Below are 22,851 nucleotides of genomic sequence, written 5' to 3'. Positions count from 1 at the left end.
TACTTACTGAAACGGATTCAAGGGGTTTCGTTTCAATAGACACGCGCATTTATTGAGTTGCTTCCCTTTAGCTTTCAATAAGAAACAACTTTCACATACAATACTGTAAACATAGGTTATATATCGGGATAATAACGTAATAATATATTTTTAAGTCCTTGATTTCAAGTTTTACTAATAAGTTATTTAAAGTATATGTCTAAATTGTGCTGGCGTTTACAAAGTTTGTTCTAATGGAGGTCGTAAATACTACGACGAATAATCAAACACAAAGACAATTTTATTGAATTAATGTGTATTGGCAGTCTTCGAAGATACTAAAGTTTACTTAAGAAAAAAACAGAAACATTTCTTGATGTTTATCATTTTATATAATACGTGGATATTTTTTTTAAGTGTTCATTGTACGGAGAAGAACTACAGCTGACAGTGTCAATACCATATCATGCTTACACTCTGATTTACTGTCATACAGTGTCATGAGTGCCATTACAATAACATGCTTTACACCCTCATTTACTGTTATACAATACAATACAATATCAAAGAGACCGCTATACATTGTAAAATTGTAAATATCATTTACTATCAAAACATGCTATATCAACCAGGAGGACAATTTAATTGTAAAGATATCCAATTATATTTAGTTCTACCGACTTAATACGTTATATCTCTAAGATAAGAAAACATGCATCTTACTTTTTGTAGAGTATCGCAATTGAAGTCTCGAGAATAAAATTTACTTTCAAAATTTGCCCCGTATTTTAAAGCAAATGTCACACTGTACCAAGAGTATTGTTCAGTATTTTACGTTGTCATAGAGCCTGTCAGACACTTTAATTTTTTTTTCAAACAGGGATTGTTTAGTTCTACAAAGCGTAAAACTTATTCAAAAGAGTGTCATACAACATCAAATAGTAGCATAAGAATGATTAAATATATCACACGATCAGATCGACCACCGTATAGAGCGTAAACAGTATTGAGTGCTAAACAACATAGAACTTTTGCAGAGACTATCAAATGGTAGCATAAGTATAATTTATGTTATACAGTATCAAAAGTTATTTTTAAAACAAAAAATGTGTTATACTGCCTTACACAGCAGTATCTGAACTCTGAAAGTGTTTTACAGCACAATACTTTATCATAGATTGTCCTACATTGTCACCTTGCAGCAGAAGATAATTAAACTGTATGATAGTACCCTACCTTATCAGAGACATATACATTTTTACTTAATAACAGAAACATCATTCAATCCATTGTATCATAAATATCCTATCGAATATTTTCCATCTTAAACAATTCACTAACGACAATTAGGACCACAACGTTATAGTATCCAATAAACACGGTTACGTTCAATTACAATACTGAATAACTAAATACGTTTTGATATTTGCATATCTTCAATAAGGTATTTGAATAAATAACTGCATATCCTGTTCAATCAACACTTGACTTTACAACATTACCTCACAACCCATTTCACGACCATATTTGGTTAGGTTTGATGTCTATCACTTGAATGCATGTATTGATTTTTTTAGGAAATGTGCTATCCACACTATGACTCAAACATTTGTATATTTGTATACACCAGGTGTGTCGTCTGCTACCAAAAAATGACGTCACGAAAATCAGGTCGCGTGCGATTTATCGCCACCGGGTTTCACTATGCCCATGCGTAGTACCTAAGTTGACGTATGCTGAGTGCGGAATCTGTTTCGCTTGTCATCCTCAGAAATACCTGGACAATATTGGTGTAAACAAGGGGACAGTTTAAATAGTTCAAACAAGGATTATTGTTACTTACCTGCGAGACAGGTGCAAATATCCAATGGCGGGACGAAAGTTACCGTAAGTATATATGTATATACATTACGTATATTTGGATATGATTAAGTTTTAATCTCCTATATACAAGGGTCATCACATCTACACAGCTTTAGGTATCACCCGTCACTCAAGTAAAACTGGTTTAATTATATACATGTACTACATCCAAGGAGCGATTCCATTCTATTGTTGAAATGATACTTCTGTGGAGCACAGTAAATTGTTAATTGGATTTTATAGAACGTTGCTGAATGTTATGCTGATATTAATTGAACATTCATAAAAAAATATAGTAAAAAAGAAAACAGCAGATGATGGAAACATGATGAAAAACGCAATATAATATTTATCAGTCCCTTTGAGCGAATAATAGAACACCATAAATTATCAATTAACAATTAATTAATTATAGTATTCTTTTGATCAAAGCCTTAAAGTTTTCATTAAATTGTATCAGACCCATTACATACATTAAACCAAACCGTTCGGGGCCATCATATATATATGTATGTATGTCATATATGGTCATATACATAAGATCTTTAATACGCTTATTAGGTCATCGACCTTTTGTCGTGAATTTAAAACAGAGCTTTGAATATGAATACAGGCCCCAGCAACTCTTTTTTAGAATGTCTAATAGGTTATTCCCGAAGAGATTACATACAAATAAATAATCTAAAGTAAGTGTAATGGGTGGTCGCCTTAGATAAAAAGTAGTAAGGACGTGAAATCTGATTTAGGAAACAGATTGTGGATATGATTGTAATCTTAATTGTCATCATAAATGTTTCAAAATTAATGTGATGACTCAAATGGATGGGATTTGATTTCTACATATGTTTTATAAATAAGGGGCATTGATCATTGTAGGGATAACAGTAGGCGAGACATATGATAACAGAGCTACATGTCGATATATACACAGGCTATGTTTACACAACAAAACCAACATGTTTACGTGTGGGGCAGGTCCTATCCGCATCAAACGACCCTACATCATCTATAATCTGGTCTAGAACTTAATTCACACTTTCGACCGTGACATGAATAGACCTAAAGCACGGTTCACTGACAATGCCCATATACAGGTCACGTACACTGACAGGGACCATGATCCTAATCCATCCATTTGTCAGCTGTAATGTGTGTTGATACACCTCTTCAATGGCACTGAAACCAAAAGAATGTGCAGTGAAAATTTTGAATTAGTTAGATGTAGTACAAAGACTGATATTTTGCTTCAAATATTTCCGACATTAGCAAAGCATTATTTCATTATTTCAATAAAATGACGAATACCATGAAAATTGGTCTTCTGACAGAAATATTTAGTAACGTTCTTTCAGATTTGGAAAATTCGGAGAGAGGCGACTTTTTGTGTGTCGTTTTGAAACATTTGCACATTCATAAGTAAAACAATCCTAGAGATTTCTGATTAAGAACAGGCTAAATGTTTGTGATTAAGTACAGGCTAAATGTTTGTGATTAAGTACAGGCTAAATGTTTGTAATTAAGTACAGGCTAAATGTTTGTAATTAAGTACAGACTAAATGTTTGTGATTAAGTACAGGCTAAATGTTTGTGATTAAGTTCAGGCTAAATGTTTGTGATTAAGTACAGGCTAAATGTCTGTGATTAAGAACAGGCTAAATGTTTGTGATTAAGTACAGGCTAAATGTTTGTGATTAAGTACAGGCTAAATGTCTGTGATTAAGAACAGGCTATTGATAAGGGAAGAATGTTTGAAATAAGACTTGGACCAATTAAAAAGTGTACAAAACATAACCCGTGGGTGCAAACAAAAACGTGGTTATTGTTAATCAAAGTAATCTATAAATTCACACAAGTCACAAGAAAAAAACTTTGTCCTCTTCATATTTCTGTTTTAGGTTCATTAAGTTTTGCTTCGAATTTTTTGTAGAACTGTTGAAATATATCCCACTGTGGAGAAAAGACCACTAAGTTTGTAAACCGATGGACCTCATATCATTTACTCAACAAGGTCGCCTCAACAACGTGTCAAGGATATAAACAGATAGATAGATACATAAACGTGACAAATATCTTACCTAGATCGTCAGGTTCGTCCCACATTCTCTCTTACATAACTGGCATGTCACAATTGACGACAACCCCGGGGTTTTTACCTGATCAGTGATGAAAGTCTTGGTCAACACACTAGTTGCCCGTAATTCTCACCAATTAAACCCATTCACCCAGTGTTTATTACTTGTCGACAAGAAAACTATACACCGGTATTTTTTTTACCTGCTGATTATCAGTATTTTCTTCTTTACGACCGAGAAACAGCTGGTTTATAGTTGTCTCTGTGTTTGACATTCACTTTTAGCAGCATAGTTTTTATTTCAGACTATAAGCACTCTTTTCCTTTTTTGGAACAACACAATGAAATTGTGAACTATCTCCAAGGGCCAATCTGTTAAGGCACAGCATTTGATATTTCTCCATCATAGATGTAATGTTGTAGATAGCTAAATGTTGTATTTCGATAGCCATGCCTAGGGTTATGAATAAGTTAAATAGTAAAGCCATGATAGCATCATTGCTTTACATATATGATACTTGCGGACAAACAGTCTATGGTGTACCATAAACATTAATACTGGCTTTCTGACCAACTCATCCGTAAGGTTTTTCGATTAATGATCCACATGAACCACCATACCATGTAGTAATGAGCAATATATAGTAGTAGCCATGATCAAAATACATACATTTTTAAATGTCCTTTAAGATATAAAGAACTGGTTTTTCGGAATGGTAGGCGTATTCTTCTTCATAGACAGCAACCGTTATGTCAATTTAGGATAAAATCTAAATAACGTCATATTCTCAAATAGAGAACCAGTGAAATGGTAACGAAACTGTTTTCATACATCGGGGCACCAAAACAGTGACAATTTCAACATAATAAGAATTCAGTAAAACAACAGAATGTAACTTGTGTTAATCAGAACAAGATTGGAAGAATTGTTTTAAAATTGAAACAACTTATCTAGCTCCTAACACATGTCTAGCTTATCTAACTGCTAACACATTTTCAGGTTATTGGTGAGGTCATTAGGACAACACGTGACAAAAAAGACTTGTTTTAAGACAACGATCGCACCTTCATTCCTATTGGTTAAATTGCATTACGGCAGGGAGTTTTATCACGAATCATCATGTAACATTGCCATGTAATATATTTGTTATAAAACTAACTATTATTTAACGTTGTTTGAACACAGATATTTGCTCCCTGCTATCATGAATACTTTGCGATAATAGGATGTTTTCATGGCAATATATCGAGGAATGTAAGCCGATGGTTATGTAAGTTTTCTTCCGAGTTTTCAAATTTCGATTAAAGGTCGGACAAATTGAATGACCTATCAATCTATAAGATTAAATAAGCAGTAGCGAGATGGTGATTATAGTCCGTATCGAGCCAGGTGTGACTATAGGATCTATTCTAAGCACTATGTCATAAAAAAGAATCCTGCAGCGTTACTTCCGTATGTTCTACCTGAACTCCGTTTCTTGAAAGTCGCGTGGGAAAACCTTTAAATCCTGTATTGTTGTAGAGATAGTGTCGTGGTTCAGCGTCACCGTGTACTCAAATCAGCCCAGCATGTTGTGAAGGTAAACGGTCGAATAAAGTGATAGAGCGGGGCGGGTGTAATACAGTATAGCTTTACACTTGTTACATATCAAAACTATTTGGTGCACATAGTACTTGTCAAATCCAGCGACGAGGATCCTCGATCGATCTCAAGCTGTACTATTCAATTAGCTACTTAAACTCTTGGTATTACGTCAAACATCACCTTTTACTCGTCTAAGCTGAAATATTGTAGAACGGTTGGATGAAGTAAGAAAGTAGGGGCCTGTTACTGTTTGACATGGCTTAGTCAATGGTACGATCACTATTTGTAATTCACCTTGTGTGACTATCTCTAGACCTGAACAGTAACATCGACAAAAATCAACTCTTAAACTATTGATTCTGATCATCATATTACACTTGAAACTTTCTATCATTCCGAATAATATACTGTATACCGGAATATTTTCGCCCTTGGTTATTTTCACCTTTGTACCACTAAACACGAATTCGGCGAATGTCCATTTCTCCTTCTTAGGATTATATAAAGGGGTTATATAAGTGTAACAATTTTTTGCTTCTATCTTGTCTTCTCAATCTCTGAAGAAAAAATGACGAAAGTTAAACGAGGAAGAAAACTTCCCGGCTAGACATAAATTATATGTTACATACATCGTCAGAGTTTGTAATGAAATTAAGATGACTCTCAATGGTAAAAGTAAATCCAGATTTTATACTAGACCTCTACCTATATTCTTAAGATTATGCGACGGTTTGAAAAATCATATGCATGTAATACATGATAGAAAAATGCAATATCATCTTGATGTTAACAGATTGTTAAAACCGGAAATGCATCGTCTTTTGTGCTTGATAAAGTAGTTTATGTTACATGTAAATATTTCTTACATGCTAAGATTGATGATCGGGTTAGTTGTAGATTTGAATTAAAGAAAGACGAGCAGCATGACCTTGTGCATCTTTGCATATCTACCTGCCGCACGCATGTCCTGGTTTGTTACCCACTTATATCACTCATCACCTGGATAATATAAAGTTATACAAATCAATATATGTGATATGCAAAAGTTTAGTCGCATTGTGTGATGGGAAGCCGAGACAGTTAGTAATTTGTAGTTGTACCTGTAAGCTGACAATGCTTTCTTCACCTTCATTCTGATGAGATACCGCTTAGTGACATGTTCAATATGAATACGTAATAAGAATTTCAGAATTTTGCTGTTGGTTACGAGTCTCAATTATTTGTAATGCTGTCCTAAAGATGGCGCATGGTATTTTGTTTTCAAATAATAGGCCTTTGAATTGCTTAAATATTTCCATGTACTTTAAAGCCTTAGGAAGTGATCGGCCTTCAATAACCAAGGATCTGATGAAAATAAATCTTTGTACACGCAACATTTTTTCTCTAGTGGTTCCAGTGAAAATATATACCAAAATAGACTAAAAGTACAAAGATGCAGTTAATATACTTTTCACCATAACCATTTATTGACTCAAATCACAGGACGCCATGCCCCCACTGAAAAGCATTCTTGTTGTCAAGAGCGAAAAGGAGGTTATACTAGATTGGTTCTGCATAGTGGCCTTTTCAAATATCATGTTTCAAAAATACATCAATTTATTTGGATTCTAGAGGCAGACTTTCGACAAAGTAGAACAGGAAGACAGAAATCGTCGCTTAACAACAGTCAATGACACGTACGTTATAAGATAACTATGATCGTAATCACTCGGAGGGTCAAAACACAAATTATGTAACTATTAAATCTAGATTAGCATACGGCTATTAAATGTTGATTTAAGAATATAACTGATTTTTCCAAAACATGTTTAATTTATTACCATCATTTCATAAAACATAAGAATACATGCATAATTCAATATCGTTCCCCTTCTTGTGCCTCCGAAAAATTGTTTTTTGATCAATCATAGGCGCTTCCTGTTTTTGCCCAAATTAGCTCCGATACATCTCTGTTGTTATGTATGTACTTATCAACAGGTCATGTTTCCTGCATGACAGTCTTGTTGTATTACATATTCTTTGCTTATTTTGCTGGTATGATAGTATACAAATATGGTATGAAATCATAGTTTTAGTAAGTAATGCATCATGCAATTTGTATGTAATGAGTTTAAATATACTTTCCTGAGAGATATAATTGAAAAACAATTATTGTTTCAACAATGACTCAATGCTTGCACGGCTTCTATGTACTTTTCTGATAAACAAAAGGTTTATTCAAATACTACTTGAGCTTGTGTAGGTTACAGTTAAGTGTTTTACGAAGGAATGTAGCGTCAGTATGAAAGGGATGGAAACAATTTCATATATAACGGTAGCAGTAAACATTTCGGCAGTATATGTATGTATTGAATAAGACTTACCAGAAAGTCGAGAAGATCTGTGTTCAGAATTGTGTTTAAAACTACAAGATAAAAACATCAGGAAAAATTTTAATCATATCACTGTCAAACCAGTCAACATGGCCCCTCCTCCTTTGACGTAAGTAAATATACATTTATATATATATATATTTAATTTCGTCACTAAATGTTCATTTATCTAGATACACAATGCTTTTTAACCGCAAGCCACTGAGAGTTATTTCTTGTACTAGATATAAAGATGATGATAAACTGTTTATCTACACATAATTTATACTTTGGTCTCATTGGGAACATTCTTCTTACTTTGCCACATGAGATTGGATATTTTTGATGCTCGTAAATATGTCTAGTTGTTCCGTTATTGTTCATCAATGTCTGTTTTTCGAACGGGACATCACTTACTTGAATTACCAAAGATTTAAATGACGGATGTCTCCGACAAAGCAGAAGACGTATATCCTTCTAGAACACCTCATCCTCAATACTCCAGGAGTTACAGTCACTTTCACTCTCTGCACTCTTAAAACATTTCATGACAAAATTGAAGGTACAAGCGTAATTTGATAATTTGATTGATCTTAAAAGGGATTCAAGAGGAAAAAAACACAGACCAATACGCTCCTTTGAAGATCATAAATGAGAGACGCCCAACTTCAAAGCCAGTGCAAAATACCGTTATGCGACCATGAGATATATTGAGCATTACCCTTGGAGTGTCGATTATGAAGTGAGCATAAACCATGAATTCTCGAGAATGCGAACACCTGTTCTGATTCTCCTTGTTTTTATTCACGTATCTCGCTGTAAATACATCTTTTGTTTATATTTTGTCCGTTTTATCGAATTAAGTTCGAATTGAGATTCTGACCAGAACACATCAAAAGATTCTTAAATAAGTATAGTCACAAAAGGGATTTCTTTTCTCAAAATTAAATTAATTCTATATTTCTTTAATCAGATTCAACAACATCGTCTGAAAGTTACAATACGTCAAAAAATTTCAATAGATGTGTATTCCAAATAAATAAATCGTAAATGTCAATTTCAGCTATTTGAACAGTGATTATTAACATGTTACCTTGGCTATTACGTTTACCGATGAAGTGCTTAAAAATTAACGGTGTGTAAAACTAGATGAGGCATCAAGTATGTGAGTGAAAATATATTGAATATCACTTCAGCATTGTGTTATGTCGACTCTGATGACGATGACATTTCCTCTTTAATCATCCGAATCATACTGTAATCTGATATTATTTCCTTAATTCTCTCAAATAATTCTTATCATCTGGATTTCCTTTTTCAACTTTTCTAAATGTCTACGTAGTGTTTATGTTTTCAAAAGGTTTATATTCTGTTTTATTATCTCAAACTTTGAAAACCTTTTAACGCCATTTATTACGAAACTTCATGTAAAATTTTTTAATTCGAAGTCCCTAAAGCTGAACATGCAGATACCAATTCACCAGCTGATCCAGAGGACATGCGACCCTCGATTATAAATGACAACACTTATCAAAATCATCTTCATTTCAGATAACATCAAAATCACCAGACTATGAAAAATCTACATATTTGTGAGGCATTATTTATTCTGGTCCTCATAATGTGACATTGACATTTATGTCGAAAATGGGGTCAAAGTTATTAGACTAAGCTTTAAAGGTCAACAGCTTTAAGTTAAAGGCCATAGAATTATATTTGGTAGTAACATTAGATTGGAGTTATGTATTATGATACTTGTAAGTATTGTACGGTACAATTTTTCATTTCTTGTTCTCAAATTAGGTAACACTTACTATAATGATCATCTGTCCCCGCAACATCCTGGTCTAGATTGTTTTTTTAAACTGTCTTTGTTAATTTGTTTATGTGTTCAATTATTACACATTGGATAAGTCAACCATTAGATTATAATGCAATATCATAATTAATTAGCAATGTTTTTAATGATAGTTATCTATATTCTGTTCAGTACAATGCCTTTTACTAATTGTAATAGTTTTACTTGAATGTAAATATAGATACCGTTTTAAGTAATAATCATTTCGGTAGTTAACGGATCTCATATTGTCGAGATATGATTCTACGAAGAAGTTTTATTGAATTTATAACCTAAATACCTGAATGATTCACGTTATTATCATTTAAAATTTTATCCACGTGATATCATCTAGCTCAACCTAAAGCACGGCTTCAGTATCGTCCGTTATGCCAAAAATCAATATTGTAATGTAAGATTAATGCAATTCTTTGGAATATTCCTGAATGATAAGGGTTGGAGACCCATTGTAGAATAATAAAATAACGACATGTCTATGGATGCAAGAGAAAAATCGTTAGAGAATTGATTTCAGACTTCAGTGTACTAAGTCCACGTGCACTTTAAGAGTTGTATGTTTTAATGGTGGACGTACACAGAATGATTAATAACAGACTATATTCAGTGGATGGGGTGTCTTCAATGTTGCTCTCGAGCTGTACCAGAAACACAATCCTCATATATAACCAGGAGGGGCATACAGGGAAGTATCAAAATACATTTATTGAGAAATCCTTCATGTGAATATCCGATACATAATATCATACAGACATTCTATATTACAGTTAAAACAAAATTTAGAAAAATATCTTAAATGTAGCGTAGTTTGATAGGGAAGTCGACAAACAAATCATTGTGCAACAGCTTGCAATATATACCGTAAACGTCCTTCGTTTCACCTTCATGTGGTGGGGAGTATAATACTAGTTACTTAATATGTTTACTGTCGTTCTGAGTTTGATCACTTGTCTTAACCATGATAAATGCATAAAGTTAACAATGTCATGCACATGCGTCGTCATGACCGCTCTTCATACTCAAATTCCATAAACCACTCCATCCAATCTGGAAAAGTCTTTACAAGTCAATAAATTTGTCAGAAACGTTCAGCTTTCTCACATTCTCATGATGAAATCAGTTTCAAACTAAGATGTTAATTATTAAGGTTTCCCATAATCAGTCTCATTTTTTTCTTATAAACATTAATAGTAACTACATGGTAATGAATTAGCTAGCGTCTTAAAATATGTGTTGATCAAAACAAGCATTTAGTCGTTGATTTCAGATTTTAATATAAAATTTACATATAGTTTTTTTCATTACCTCTAACGGTGGAGACTGCAGACGTTATCGATACTTGATCAAAAGATCTCTATCGATTTGTGGTCGACAGCTGACGGCATTATGGGTGTGTGGGGTAACAAGATGCCTGTTAATGTTTACATATACAATGCTGACATTATACTATTGTTCTGTGTATTATTTCCTACGCTACACATACACAACATAAGTCTTAAAAATAAAGCGTCCATGTGAATGTACATTTTTACTACATTGCTCCGTACTATAAAGGGAATATATTTCCCCCTCGAGTTATATGATGTTAACACGGTGATAATAGACCTCCAATCTTTTTGACATTTATGTTTCTTACGTGCAAAGTGGACGAAATTTTAGTACTAACCAATCAATGATTTGGAGACATTCTATATGTATTCATAAGCTCCTCCCACATTACATATTAAAAACAGTATATAGTGTTGATAAATAATGATATCGTTTAGTAATTACAAAAACACTAAAACCAAATGACGTATGGAAATAACTACCTTTGTAAGGTAAATAAGGTTTCAAATAAAACAGAAGGGGAAAAGATTGACGTTGAAGTGTTTACTCTCGAGAGACTGATTTGGCGACTAATATTATAAAATCTTTTGTCATGGAAGTAATTAGATCATCTTTAACGAGGGGACTTGATGAATGAGGGTTACGCCAGACATGAAGTATGACTTGCTATATACAGTAAAATGTGGCATACTGGCTGCAAGAGGAATGACATTTACCAAATTTATTATCAGAACTTGCCGAATTAGACGACAGATTCGGACCAGAGTTTATTAACACTGAGGTCGATTTGATACTGTTCACATGCTTCAATGGCAGGTCACAACATTCCAAAGGTGTATTTCATCTACACACTACATAAATCTTACAAACGACAGCACATGTCAGTCAGGTATTTCATTCACAGTGATAAAGAGACCTGTATCTTATACATGTTACTACACTTGTGAATCTGGTAACTACATGGCATTACATATATATGGTAAATATCATATTTGAAAAGCTTATAACAAAATTATTTTAAAATCAATACTCTATAATTAGTCAATACGATTATAATTTACAATATTTGTTGATCTCTTCTTGCGCTGTGTCAACGAAGAAGATTTAATGAGGCTGCTGCACCTCCCCATCTAGGTTTTGACTTTTTCTAATCACTATGGAAAACCTTTTTGATTAATATACATACGTTCAAAATAAATTTCCTTTAAACCTTTCTGTCTTTCGAAAATATTTGAGAACGTGACATTACTTACTTGAGCTGATCAAGGTTACATCACGCTTACCTGGTCTTATTCTCCTTTTAGGAGTCTCCGTGTAATATTTCTTCTGTTTATGTTTCCCCTAGTTTGATTGAGTTTGGATAATGATTATTTTGATATATTGGTAGTTGGTTGTGTTTAATATAGACCACACTGATCGCAGCAGGCAGATCTCATTTGATTATATGCATTTTAGTTTCCATTGTGTGAATAGATCGTTTCAGTTAAGCAAATTAGTGAGACACATCCGTGTTGTGAATATGATTTTCCGCGTATCCGTAATCATATATTGTATGCCTGCTTTTCATATTGACTTCTTCTTTCACATACCGTATTTCCTTGTCATGCCTTTGGCATATTACGGGTTTTCTTCGTAACAGGTCTGATTTTATGAGAATAAAAATATGCTCCTTTTTATACATGCACATATTAACTGTAACACTCCATCCATTTACTCATTTGATATACCGATGCCTTCATTGTTACTATCTGTAAAACATTTAATCACCTATTTACAGTTAAATGATTAAAACGTTAACGTGTTGACGCGATGTTATAAACTGTAAATGAAATAATCAGTGCTTTGTTTGTCACGACCTATTCCGATTTCGCCATTAAACAAGCATTAAAATGAAGCACCGAATAAAAGATAGCTGATCCAATAATATTGAAATATCGGTTGGTGTTCCATGCACGCACGTTTAATATATAATGATAATACTTTCCAGTTTCCTTTCTTCACAGTTCCACTATCGGAAACCTGATGGAAGAACTGCAAAATCATTAATGTTTGCGTGCCACAACTGGAGTTTAGTTGTAGCTTTATAATGCAAAATCAATATTAGATATTGGAAAGGCACTGATATTACTGGAAACAGTCTGCACTTTGATAAAGCATTATATCATTAACGTTATAGAGCATTACACCTTAATGTTTTCATATATGTAACAACAATTAATTTTCACCTGTAGAGATTTGCTGGCAGAAGGTTGAAATTTTAGTTAAAAATTGTATGTGTAGTAAACATACAAGTTAGATAATCTAATACAACTACGGACCACTAAGAATCGGGATATGTATGCTTGTACACACTTCAGAGACTGTTAACGTTTATATTTTTCGTTTGTGATTTGCATATAAATTCTATTTTCAATAAAAAAAATTGCAGTGGAACTTGACATTACTTATTTTGTTTACGTGGCGGGTGTCGTCGATAAATTAGAAGACGCTTTAACTTCCTATATACATGGCCTTATTCTCCTTGTAATATTTCTCTTGAGTTTCCGAGTAAATGTTTCTTTTGTTCATATTTTGTTTTATTGAATTTCAATTTGGATTATGATTTTTTGTTGGGATGTTGGTATTTTGTCTTCTTGGTGTTTTTGTTCAATTCCTTACGCAAAATGTCTTCTAAAACAGAAATTGCAGCTAGTGTTAATTTTCACACTCCACTACTTTCATATTTAACGTAGGTACATGTGAATATGCAAATATCACCTGATACATGGTATCTACAGTAAACACTCGTGAAAAAACTATCAATATTCCTCACAACCAAGCAATGAATATGAATTTCAAACATTTTGCCTGGAGTCAAGCCTATATACACATGATAAGACTGCAATTTGTATGCATACCGTAAATATCCATCCATAGACCTTCGTGTTAGTGAACTTATATAACTGTCTGGAACCTTATCTGTACGTAGATAACACACTTACCACATTGAGTCATCCTCATCACACTTATCAACCATGATATGTCGATATTCTTTACGTCCACATATCTAAATCGCTACATTGTAAGATTACAGTATCAGGAATGTCGTATGTCGGTCAAAAACAACATAACTCGGCTAACCTATCATATGATGTCGTTTATTACGTTGTCAGTATTGTGATAATGTTTGTATTCAGTTTTGTAACTGATAATTTCTGGGAAGATGACTAGGTGGCTGTATAAAATGTTGGGAGTTGAGTAAAATGAGACGGGATCTGGTTAAACTAGTTTTCATATCCTCCACTGATTTCAGAGATACATTACAGGATTTTCAAGGTTTCTCAAAGTAAGATTAATTAGATGAGATTACATAATAATTTCTCTGTTTTATTGTTCGTTGTATCAGAAGACGATAGCCAGGCAACACATTTAAATTGTAAACAGACACCAAACTATACAGCTCTCAGGTTTGCCGTTTATGATATCTACACGGAGCTAAGTAAATCAATTTTGCATGTTATCAGCTTACAGAGATGTTTACTAGTAAAACTAGTAAAAATGTTCACTTAAAAATAGTTTTATAGTTAAGATGACAAAGAATGCTGTATAAATTTAACAAAACCATGTTTTTTTTTGTTTTTTGTTTCAGTTCTTTTGTTATTATTTATTTAACTCATGGAATATATCCATTGTATTTCAATAAACAATCATTTGTTGTTTACATATGAATCCGGTAAATACACTCACTGACACCATGTATTAACTTACACGTAGTGTATAGGTTAGGTGAAAGTAACAGACTGACACGGTTACGAATGTCGAGAGCTTAAGGCGATATCTTGTAGCGGACATACATCACATTCTTATACTCGTTTACTAGTGTTTAATCATTTTAACGCAGAAATGCTCTGTCCATCAAAGCAGCAATATTATCTCTCAGTCTAGTCGACTCACAAAACAAAATGATGTTACATGTTCAAGATTGTGACTTTTGCTGAAATTAAAGTCCACAAGAAAGCAGATATTGTACATAGAAATATCTTCCATTGATTACCTTTCTTACGGATTAGAACTGGATGTGTATACCTGTGCATTCTTCTCATGTTTTGAATAAAATTATGTACAAGTATATGTTGCAACCAACGTGCTTTCATACGTCGATGATATCTATGGTTTTTAATAAAGCCACAAATATGAACAGTCTGAAATACGTAGGAATATAAATTAGCAGACATTTATACTGCGACACCACATAAAGAGCATATATTAATGTGTAACATTGCCAACACGCCGCCATCACAGATCACAGGTAATCAATTAAACATTCATTAACAAGGTAATGAGGTATAACTCATAATAGATAATAAATCATCTATTATGTAGATCCAGTTCACATAGAGAGAGATAATAGTTTTCATTATCATATCATTTCAAACCCCATTTAAAGAAGCACAAGATACAATAATCACAGATTCCGTATCATGGATGCTTTTGATTTTTTTGGAATTCAACATACACCTGTATACATTTTATATATTTAAAGAAAAATGCTTGACAATTGATATTTTATTACACTTACCAATTAAACCGACCCTATGTCCTCTATTAATTGATATAGGAAACATTGGTCCGTCGGTCAAATATAGAGTGTTTTGTACGATTGTATCATTAGGGTCAACTGAAGGGTCAACTACAGCCTATTTTTATTATTCTGCATTTGTCTATTTCCCTGATTTTCTTCGTAAATGTCACTTTTAATAAATCGTTTGATATAATATTTACCTAAATTATTCAAGTCTGATAATTTATTATCAGGTGTTCTATGAGGAGTATATGACCATACAGATATAGTTTGGTGTATCCTGTCTAAAATGGACCAAAATGTGGTACATTTTGTTCGTTTTCCTCATGCAATATTTGATTTTGTAAGCACGAAACGAAGCTACCTTTTTACGTACTATAAAACACACCTATCAAATTAGTTAATTGTTTAATAATATCATTGGTTGCACTAATTAAATTCTACCAAAGGCTTCCAGTTTTTTGTTAATTGATTTAAAATAGATCGTAAATAAGCTGTTTAATTAACATTTAGTTTTTGTTTGTTTATTTTTTTCTGTAAGAAGCTATTCCGATATGTAGAGACTGAAACTTGTTCCCAGTTTGAAATAAAGAATTGTCAAAAATTGCAAAAAAAATATATAGGAGAAAAATTCCGGGACTATTAAGTAAAATAGGAAGGGACAGGGATTGGGATTAGATAGTGGTCGGTTTTATGATATAGACAGCAAAATAAAAACTAATAGATACACTAATACATAATGGTTATCCAATTTATATACGATAAACTGTAAAGAATGACTAATGGTTTAATCAGTTATTATCATAAAAAGACAGGTTCTTCAAATCAATATGTGGATACAAATGACGCAATAATCATTAACATCAATTTAAGCATTTCCTTCTCGTTTATAATACCTTATTCAGATCAGGGTCTACCTTTGCCCTCAAAGATTTTTAATTGATGTTTCTCGAACACATGGTGTCGTGACCAGGATGTCATCTAGTTATTATAGCACTTAATATATCAATGTTACTGCAACACATTTGTTACATGAATTTGTCAAGACAATTTTATTACAATATAAAACAAAACATACGGTATGGGTTTCATAATAAATACATCAATCTGAATATCATATAACATGCATAGGTTTGTTCCTGCACGTGTTTGAAAACCTCTGACAGCAACAGCTTTATACTTATGAATACGTTTGTCATGATGAATGTCAAATAGAAATCTAAGTAACAACCATTGTATTGGATCGCTACGAGTTAAATGTCGCGACTGCTTTTGACTCGAATAGTTATCGAAGATATCAATATCAATTTCCTTCAGAAAAGACGGAATCATTTAAAACTCCATTGAGACAATAACGCCATTTAAAAAACTAGGATATATAAATATGGATAAACATGCCAAACAAATGTGACAATCGCCATCATAAAGTATGATAACGCAAAAATTAATCATTGTTTGCAAATGATAGATTTATGTTTCACTTGCAATTCTCTTCGATGTAATTTCTTGCGAATTATACTCACCTGTGCTTGGCCATGGCTTTGAACACTTAAATTAAGAGAATTTGAATTGAAAATATATAAAGATATAAATGTTTTACTTCAATGTTATGCCTTGCCGGATCTAATTAGTCTGTGTCATGTTAACGTGCCATGGTTTAAGTTGCTTTGGAGGAAAGTATTAAAAACCATATATAATAGAGAGCCTTATCCATTTACGACAAGTAAAACGGTCCTTCATTCAAAGCACGTAGTGTTATTTTAACCAAAGAATTTATAAGGAGTGTTAAGTAGTTATGACACACCATATTTTGTCAGATGCAATATTGCACAATGAAAAAATACATCCCACGGAATTCTTTTTCACTTGTTTACGGGAGCGTATAAATTAAAATGTGAATTACTTGGAATCTTGTTTTTTATCATGTTAACAATAACTGTCACCCTTAAATGCATATACATATGAACGATTATAATATCAGTTTACAGAAAATTGATATGCAGCTATACATATAAAAATTTGGGGGACGATTATGTCATTGTCAACACAAATGATAAAATGTATCACACCGTCAACACATGCTTTTAACGTGTCCTAAAATCTAGGAAGTATTCAGGAGTTAATTTCTTTTCCTCAGTTTTGATTTCATGGGTTATTTTCGAGACCGCCTTATGTCTTATTTTCAAAGTAAATAATGAATATAAAAAAGTGTGTGTATATAAAGATCTACGAATTTTATAATTATGTAGTGAAAAATCATGTTTTTTAACATATACCATGTTTTACTTCCAAGAGGATAAGCCATGACTAAACAGGTTCTTAAATTCTCATGAAATTAGGAATGTTATTATAAAGCCTATTATTAAGAAAAGAAAACCTACAAGGAGACCAAGTGTTCCACAAAGATAAGTATCTTTTGTGTCATTGATGACATCCGTCAGGTCAATGAAATTAAATTCATGTTTTCAAATATGAGAACATTGTCAAGGACAAATAAGCCACCAAGCATAATGGCGTACATCTAACATATCTTATTTCATATTGCACATTATTGTAAATAGAAAACCATCAAGAATAGCACACACAGATAAATAACACGGGGTCAAGTAGAAAAATACTTTGTGAGTTTGCGAGTACATTGTCATTACACAATGATTAAATTTACAGATTACTTGACTCGCGAACAAAACCAACGTATATTACAGTACTAATGCACAAGTTAAAACATATTTCATTTTCAACATATAAGCATAAAAAAGTACTACAGCGCTTATATATAATGGCAGACTTTCTTATATGACTTAACTTTTACAGTCACCTGAAACTTTTTGTAGATAATAATACATTTGATTTGTTGTGTGTCTAGGATCCTTTTATTTGTGGCAAAATTAGGCATGTCTCTTACGTCAATTTCATAACATACAAACAAATGCATCACTGTCATACCAGTAATAATATTTGCACTGTTGCGACATGGGAGAAGATGATAAACCAACAGTAATGTACAAGCTTAATGACTAATGAATGTGCAATCCTAAAGTGGGGTTACTGCTGCTTATGTATAAATATTTATACTACTTGACGTGATGCATCAACATTATATTTGCCATTCATACAGTTGAAGGAGAAATACTCCTTAAATTTGAGATCAAATTTGCTAATTTGGTCATATTTTCAAATTCCCCTTGTCCAATTTAGAGATCAACTGGAGATATAGGGTTTAAATGTATTAGTGTGTTAAAGATTGTAATTAGTAAAATGCACTTTTCTGGAACTTGGAGATTTGGAAACACGGCATTTTCTCATATAGATTTCAAACCTTACGCAACAGTTTCTGTATTCGTCATTGAGGTTAAGTTAGGGGCCTAAACTTTGAAATATTAAGAAAGGATGAAAAGCATAACTAATCACCAGAAATTTGAATATCTAGATGAGTAGATACAATAAACCCAAAATTCAATAATTAAACATGGGAAAAATAGTTGGAATATGAAAATTCAAATGTCAGTTCTATTGTTACGAAATGTCGTGACCGACAGATAAAGATTTATTACCATTCGTTGTAATGAATGAAAGATATGTACAATGTTCAATGCAATATTCATTGAAAAATAGATTTAAATATAAATTATTTGAGCCATATGTTAAGCAGAAAGATGCCTCGGAGGAGTAATGTTGAATTTTATGAAAAGATGTTAATAAATCAGATATCTGGATAACCCGAATTAACTGTATACATGTTATTTGCTCTCTTTGATACCATAAAAAGGACATTATATCTCAGTTGCTGAGTTTTCTGATGGTACATATTTGAATGAGACTATAAATCATTGGATCCCCCGTAGCTATACGATGGCTATGTATTCCTAATGTCATTGATCTTTCTCTAATCTATGGTAGCAGTTAATAAATTATACAAAGTATATATTAAAGGCTTCCTGTCGTTTATTACGTTTAATAAAATATAGTATAAAAGACATATTTGAAATTAAACATATTCAATGCAAAGTAAAGTGACCTTATGCTAAAAAAATCTTTATTGCTGCACATCTGCATAAACAAACGTTTATAAAGCAACACGAATCCGTATATATGAATATAGATCAAAAGAAAATGATATAAAGCGAAAAGGAATATCAGGAATATCAGCTGTAAGAGTATCCTCCTTTGTGTAAAACACAGTTGATAGTCACACAGAAAAAAATATCCCCGATACATATATCTGTAGGTATGTGAGTTAAGGTAACTTGATACCAGGGAGGATCAGGTGTTCCCTCATTATAATAATTACCTGTGTAATGTGATGCTGACCCTGTGATATCTAGTCACTGTCAAGTAGAAAAGGAATGTACCCATTATCTCCTACCATCAACATTCCCAGCTGTTGAATGCGAAAGTATTGTCAGCTTTAAAATGGTGATCAGATAACAATACAATCGCTATATATAGTAACTATATAGTTATTGTTTTGTGAAGAATGAATTCTTGAACATTTTAATCTATTAATGATTTTGTCGTCTTGCACGTTCGATTAATTTCTTTCATTTACTATAATTTAATTCATTCATAACTATAGCATACAGTTGCGTTTTGTCATACATAACCTACCGAAACATTTCATTAGTCGAATTCCTTAAATATGCATCATTCTTCAATATAAAACACCACATTAGAAATGAGGTCTTGACACCATTTCCCAATAAGACATTTTAAGATATATTTGCTGATATAATGCTATTCATCCGGCTGTTTACCATGGTTTTAAGCACATTTATTATTCTTTAAAAATTTTATTGTCATTAAGAAAAATAGCTAAATCATTGTCATAATAAATATTTTACGGTTTTCTTTGAGTATGGTACTTCATTTCTGTCATAGTGATGTCGCTTATATCCAAAATTACAAAGTCACCTTTCGTTGCAGGAAAGAAGCACAGGCAGTATTTGATAAATACACGCACAACTTCGTGAGGAGGTTAAAGAAACCAGAAGCTGTGAAAATGTTTGTCAATGACTACAAGCTTTCAGATGAGCATGCCGGTGTGATGTTTGATATATTCGATATTGACAAGAACGGAGAACTCAGCATTTGGGAATATCAACAGTTTTATTCTTCGCTTGGCAATAGGTAAATTCATGTGCAAGCAATATTGTAGATTATTTTTCTATTGTTTTTATTTCATTCACAGTCATGTCTACGCTATATCAAAGCATATAGATGTAATATACCAACCTCTTCCATTCAAAAGCTGTATCATACATCGGTTTCCTCCTTCTCGAAAACGTCATCAATGCTTAGGGTCTACTACTGAAGCCTAGGAAGCAAAATAAATGAAATACTAGATCGGGAGATGTACTAACGCCAAAATGCAATGGTTAATTTTCAAAAGAGACTGGTTTAAAAAGAATCGACTTCATACTTGTGTAGTTTCTTTTTCTGTTATTGTATTTGCTTGATACGTTGTTCAGGAGGTTTTTTCAATAATGTAGATATAAATTAACGCTCTTAATATTTCGTTTAATGTCTCCTGGATACAAGTTCAAGTTTACTCTGGAAAATTATTTTGATCCTTGATTATCTAGCCGCCGGAAACGATTGTTCTCAGCAAAACAATTTTGGAGATTCTAGAATTATATAAATAATGTCAGTCGATATAGGAAAACTCACTGAACCAAATGGGGATCTCAGGACAGGAAAACTTGTCAAATCCAACTGGTGTATTCTCAATGTTTATCGTGTAAATTTGTTCTCAAAGATTGATCAGGTTTCGTTTATTATGGGTTAGAGAGTATATGATTCTGTGCATTACTTAGTTTCTATATAAGATTGACGTTTTCTTTTATGTTTTCATACATTTTTATCAGTGGTATCTTCCTTGTTTTAAAATGTTTTCTGTTTTCTTTTCGTCAGTTTAAATGATGTCATCGAACTCTTCTACAAAGTTCAAAAGGATGATTCTAGCGGAACTGTAGACATGGAACGCACATTTGACGAAATGAAGCAAGTCAAGACCATGTCTGGCCGTATACTCAATGACACGGAATTAGAACAATTCCTCAAGAAAGGAACAAACGAGAATAGAGAACTGGACTTTAAACGATTTATCAACGTCATTGTCAGGATCAAAACTTTCCGAGGATAGACAATGGACATTTGTCAAGGTCAAGCAAAACAAATATTGACGATAATTCAAAATTTCGTGTGACATCTAAGGACACTTGTTGGGTGATATTGTATCCAAACTCATGATAATAATTCATTCCTTCTTGTCATCTTTTTTAGTAATCGATAATTCAATATATTCGTTCTTTTCCGTTATACACTTGTTATTTTCCGGATAATGTCACGTGATCTTCCGGATGAGCACGATAAGTTACAATGTTGTTCAGTCCATGTGAAAAGTAGTTGTTGCTGCTAGGTAACAAATATGCATTGCATATGACGTCAAACTTTAGAGTCGTATAACTCGATATGTTTTCAAATATCTGGAGATCTAATTATAAATAATGATAACATATATAGCTATTTATCTTCGTTCTTTTAGCATCTTAATTTTGTTTTTATTTAACATGTGACTTATATTTTGATAATTTATTTCAAAAATTATAAATTATATATTCCCACAACACTGCCATATTGCTGCAAAAGTTTACTTTGCGACAAAATTTATCAACTGATGACTTTGATAATTTTGATTCGCAGAGTTATTCCCCTTCGACTATAAAACGAATGGTAGATATGAATACTTGCTGGGATTGATTACATGTCTATGTCATCTTTTCCTCATTGTTGGAAATGGAACTGCAATATAATCGGAAGTACTATATTTCATGGAGTTGCAAACTATTTTATAATAGCTTTAGGAAAGGGTATTGATATTATTGATGTAACTTGTATCCAATTCTTCTGTTTATTGGCAACAAGCTATGATTAATTCAAACTAATGGATATTTGCAACTAACTGAATTCTTAAGAAGGAATATCAACGTCAGCTGTGTCACTCTGTTTATGATATATCAATTAGTTATTTTTTTAATGAATCTTGGCTAATATTCATACAAGACTTAAAGGATCTGTGAGAAATGTCACTCTTCATTTCTATTAAAATAAATTTGTTGATAATATATGTCACTGATATATATTTCTTCTTAATAAAAATGTTACATTATACAATATGTTGTCGATCAAATAAACAAAGTATTTAGAAAATATATTCCTTTCGTTTCTTTATCATTTTTGCTATTGTAATCAATAATC

General features: G+C 32.5%; 1 protein-coding gene across 3 annotated transcripts; it reads left to right on the top strand.

The window, feature by feature from the left end:
• Positions 1 to 1,793: 1,793 nt before the first annotated feature.
• Positions 1,794 to 22,769, top strand: LOC132555638 (uncharacterized). 3 transcript variants are annotated; one of them, XM_060219989.1, is made up of 3 exons: positions 1,794 to 1,866; positions 20,518 to 20,721; positions 21,505 to 22,769. In XM_060219989.1, the coding sequence occupies exons 1-3, from the start codon at positions 1,847 to 1,849 to the stop codon at positions 21,734 to 21,736; spliced, it is 456 nt and encodes a 151-aa protein (XP_060075972.1). In that variant the 5' UTR covers positions 1,794 to 1,846; the 3' UTR covers positions 21,737 to 22,769. The 3 variants fall into 3 exon arrangements, with proteins under 3 accessions (XP_060075972.1, XP_060075971.1, XP_060075973.1); XM_060219988.1 differs by lacking the exon at positions 1,794 to 1,866 and adding an exon at positions 7,827 to 7,979; XM_060219990.1 differs by lacking the exon at positions 1,794 to 1,866 and adding an exon at positions 8,480 to 8,591.
• Positions 22,770 to 22,851: the final 82 nt, after the last annotated feature.

The sequence above is a fragment of the Ylistrum balloti genome, unplaced genomic scaffold, assembly GCF_031769215.1.
Source record: "Ylistrum balloti isolate Yb309-2 unplaced genomic scaffold, AGI_CSIRO_Ybal_v1 Utg370508, whole genome shotgun sequence".
NCBI classification, from domain to species: Eukaryota; Metazoa; Mollusca; class Bivalvia; order Pectinida; family Pectinidae; genus Ylistrum; species Ylistrum balloti.
This window is presented reverse-complemented; position numbering and strand designations above follow the sequence as displayed.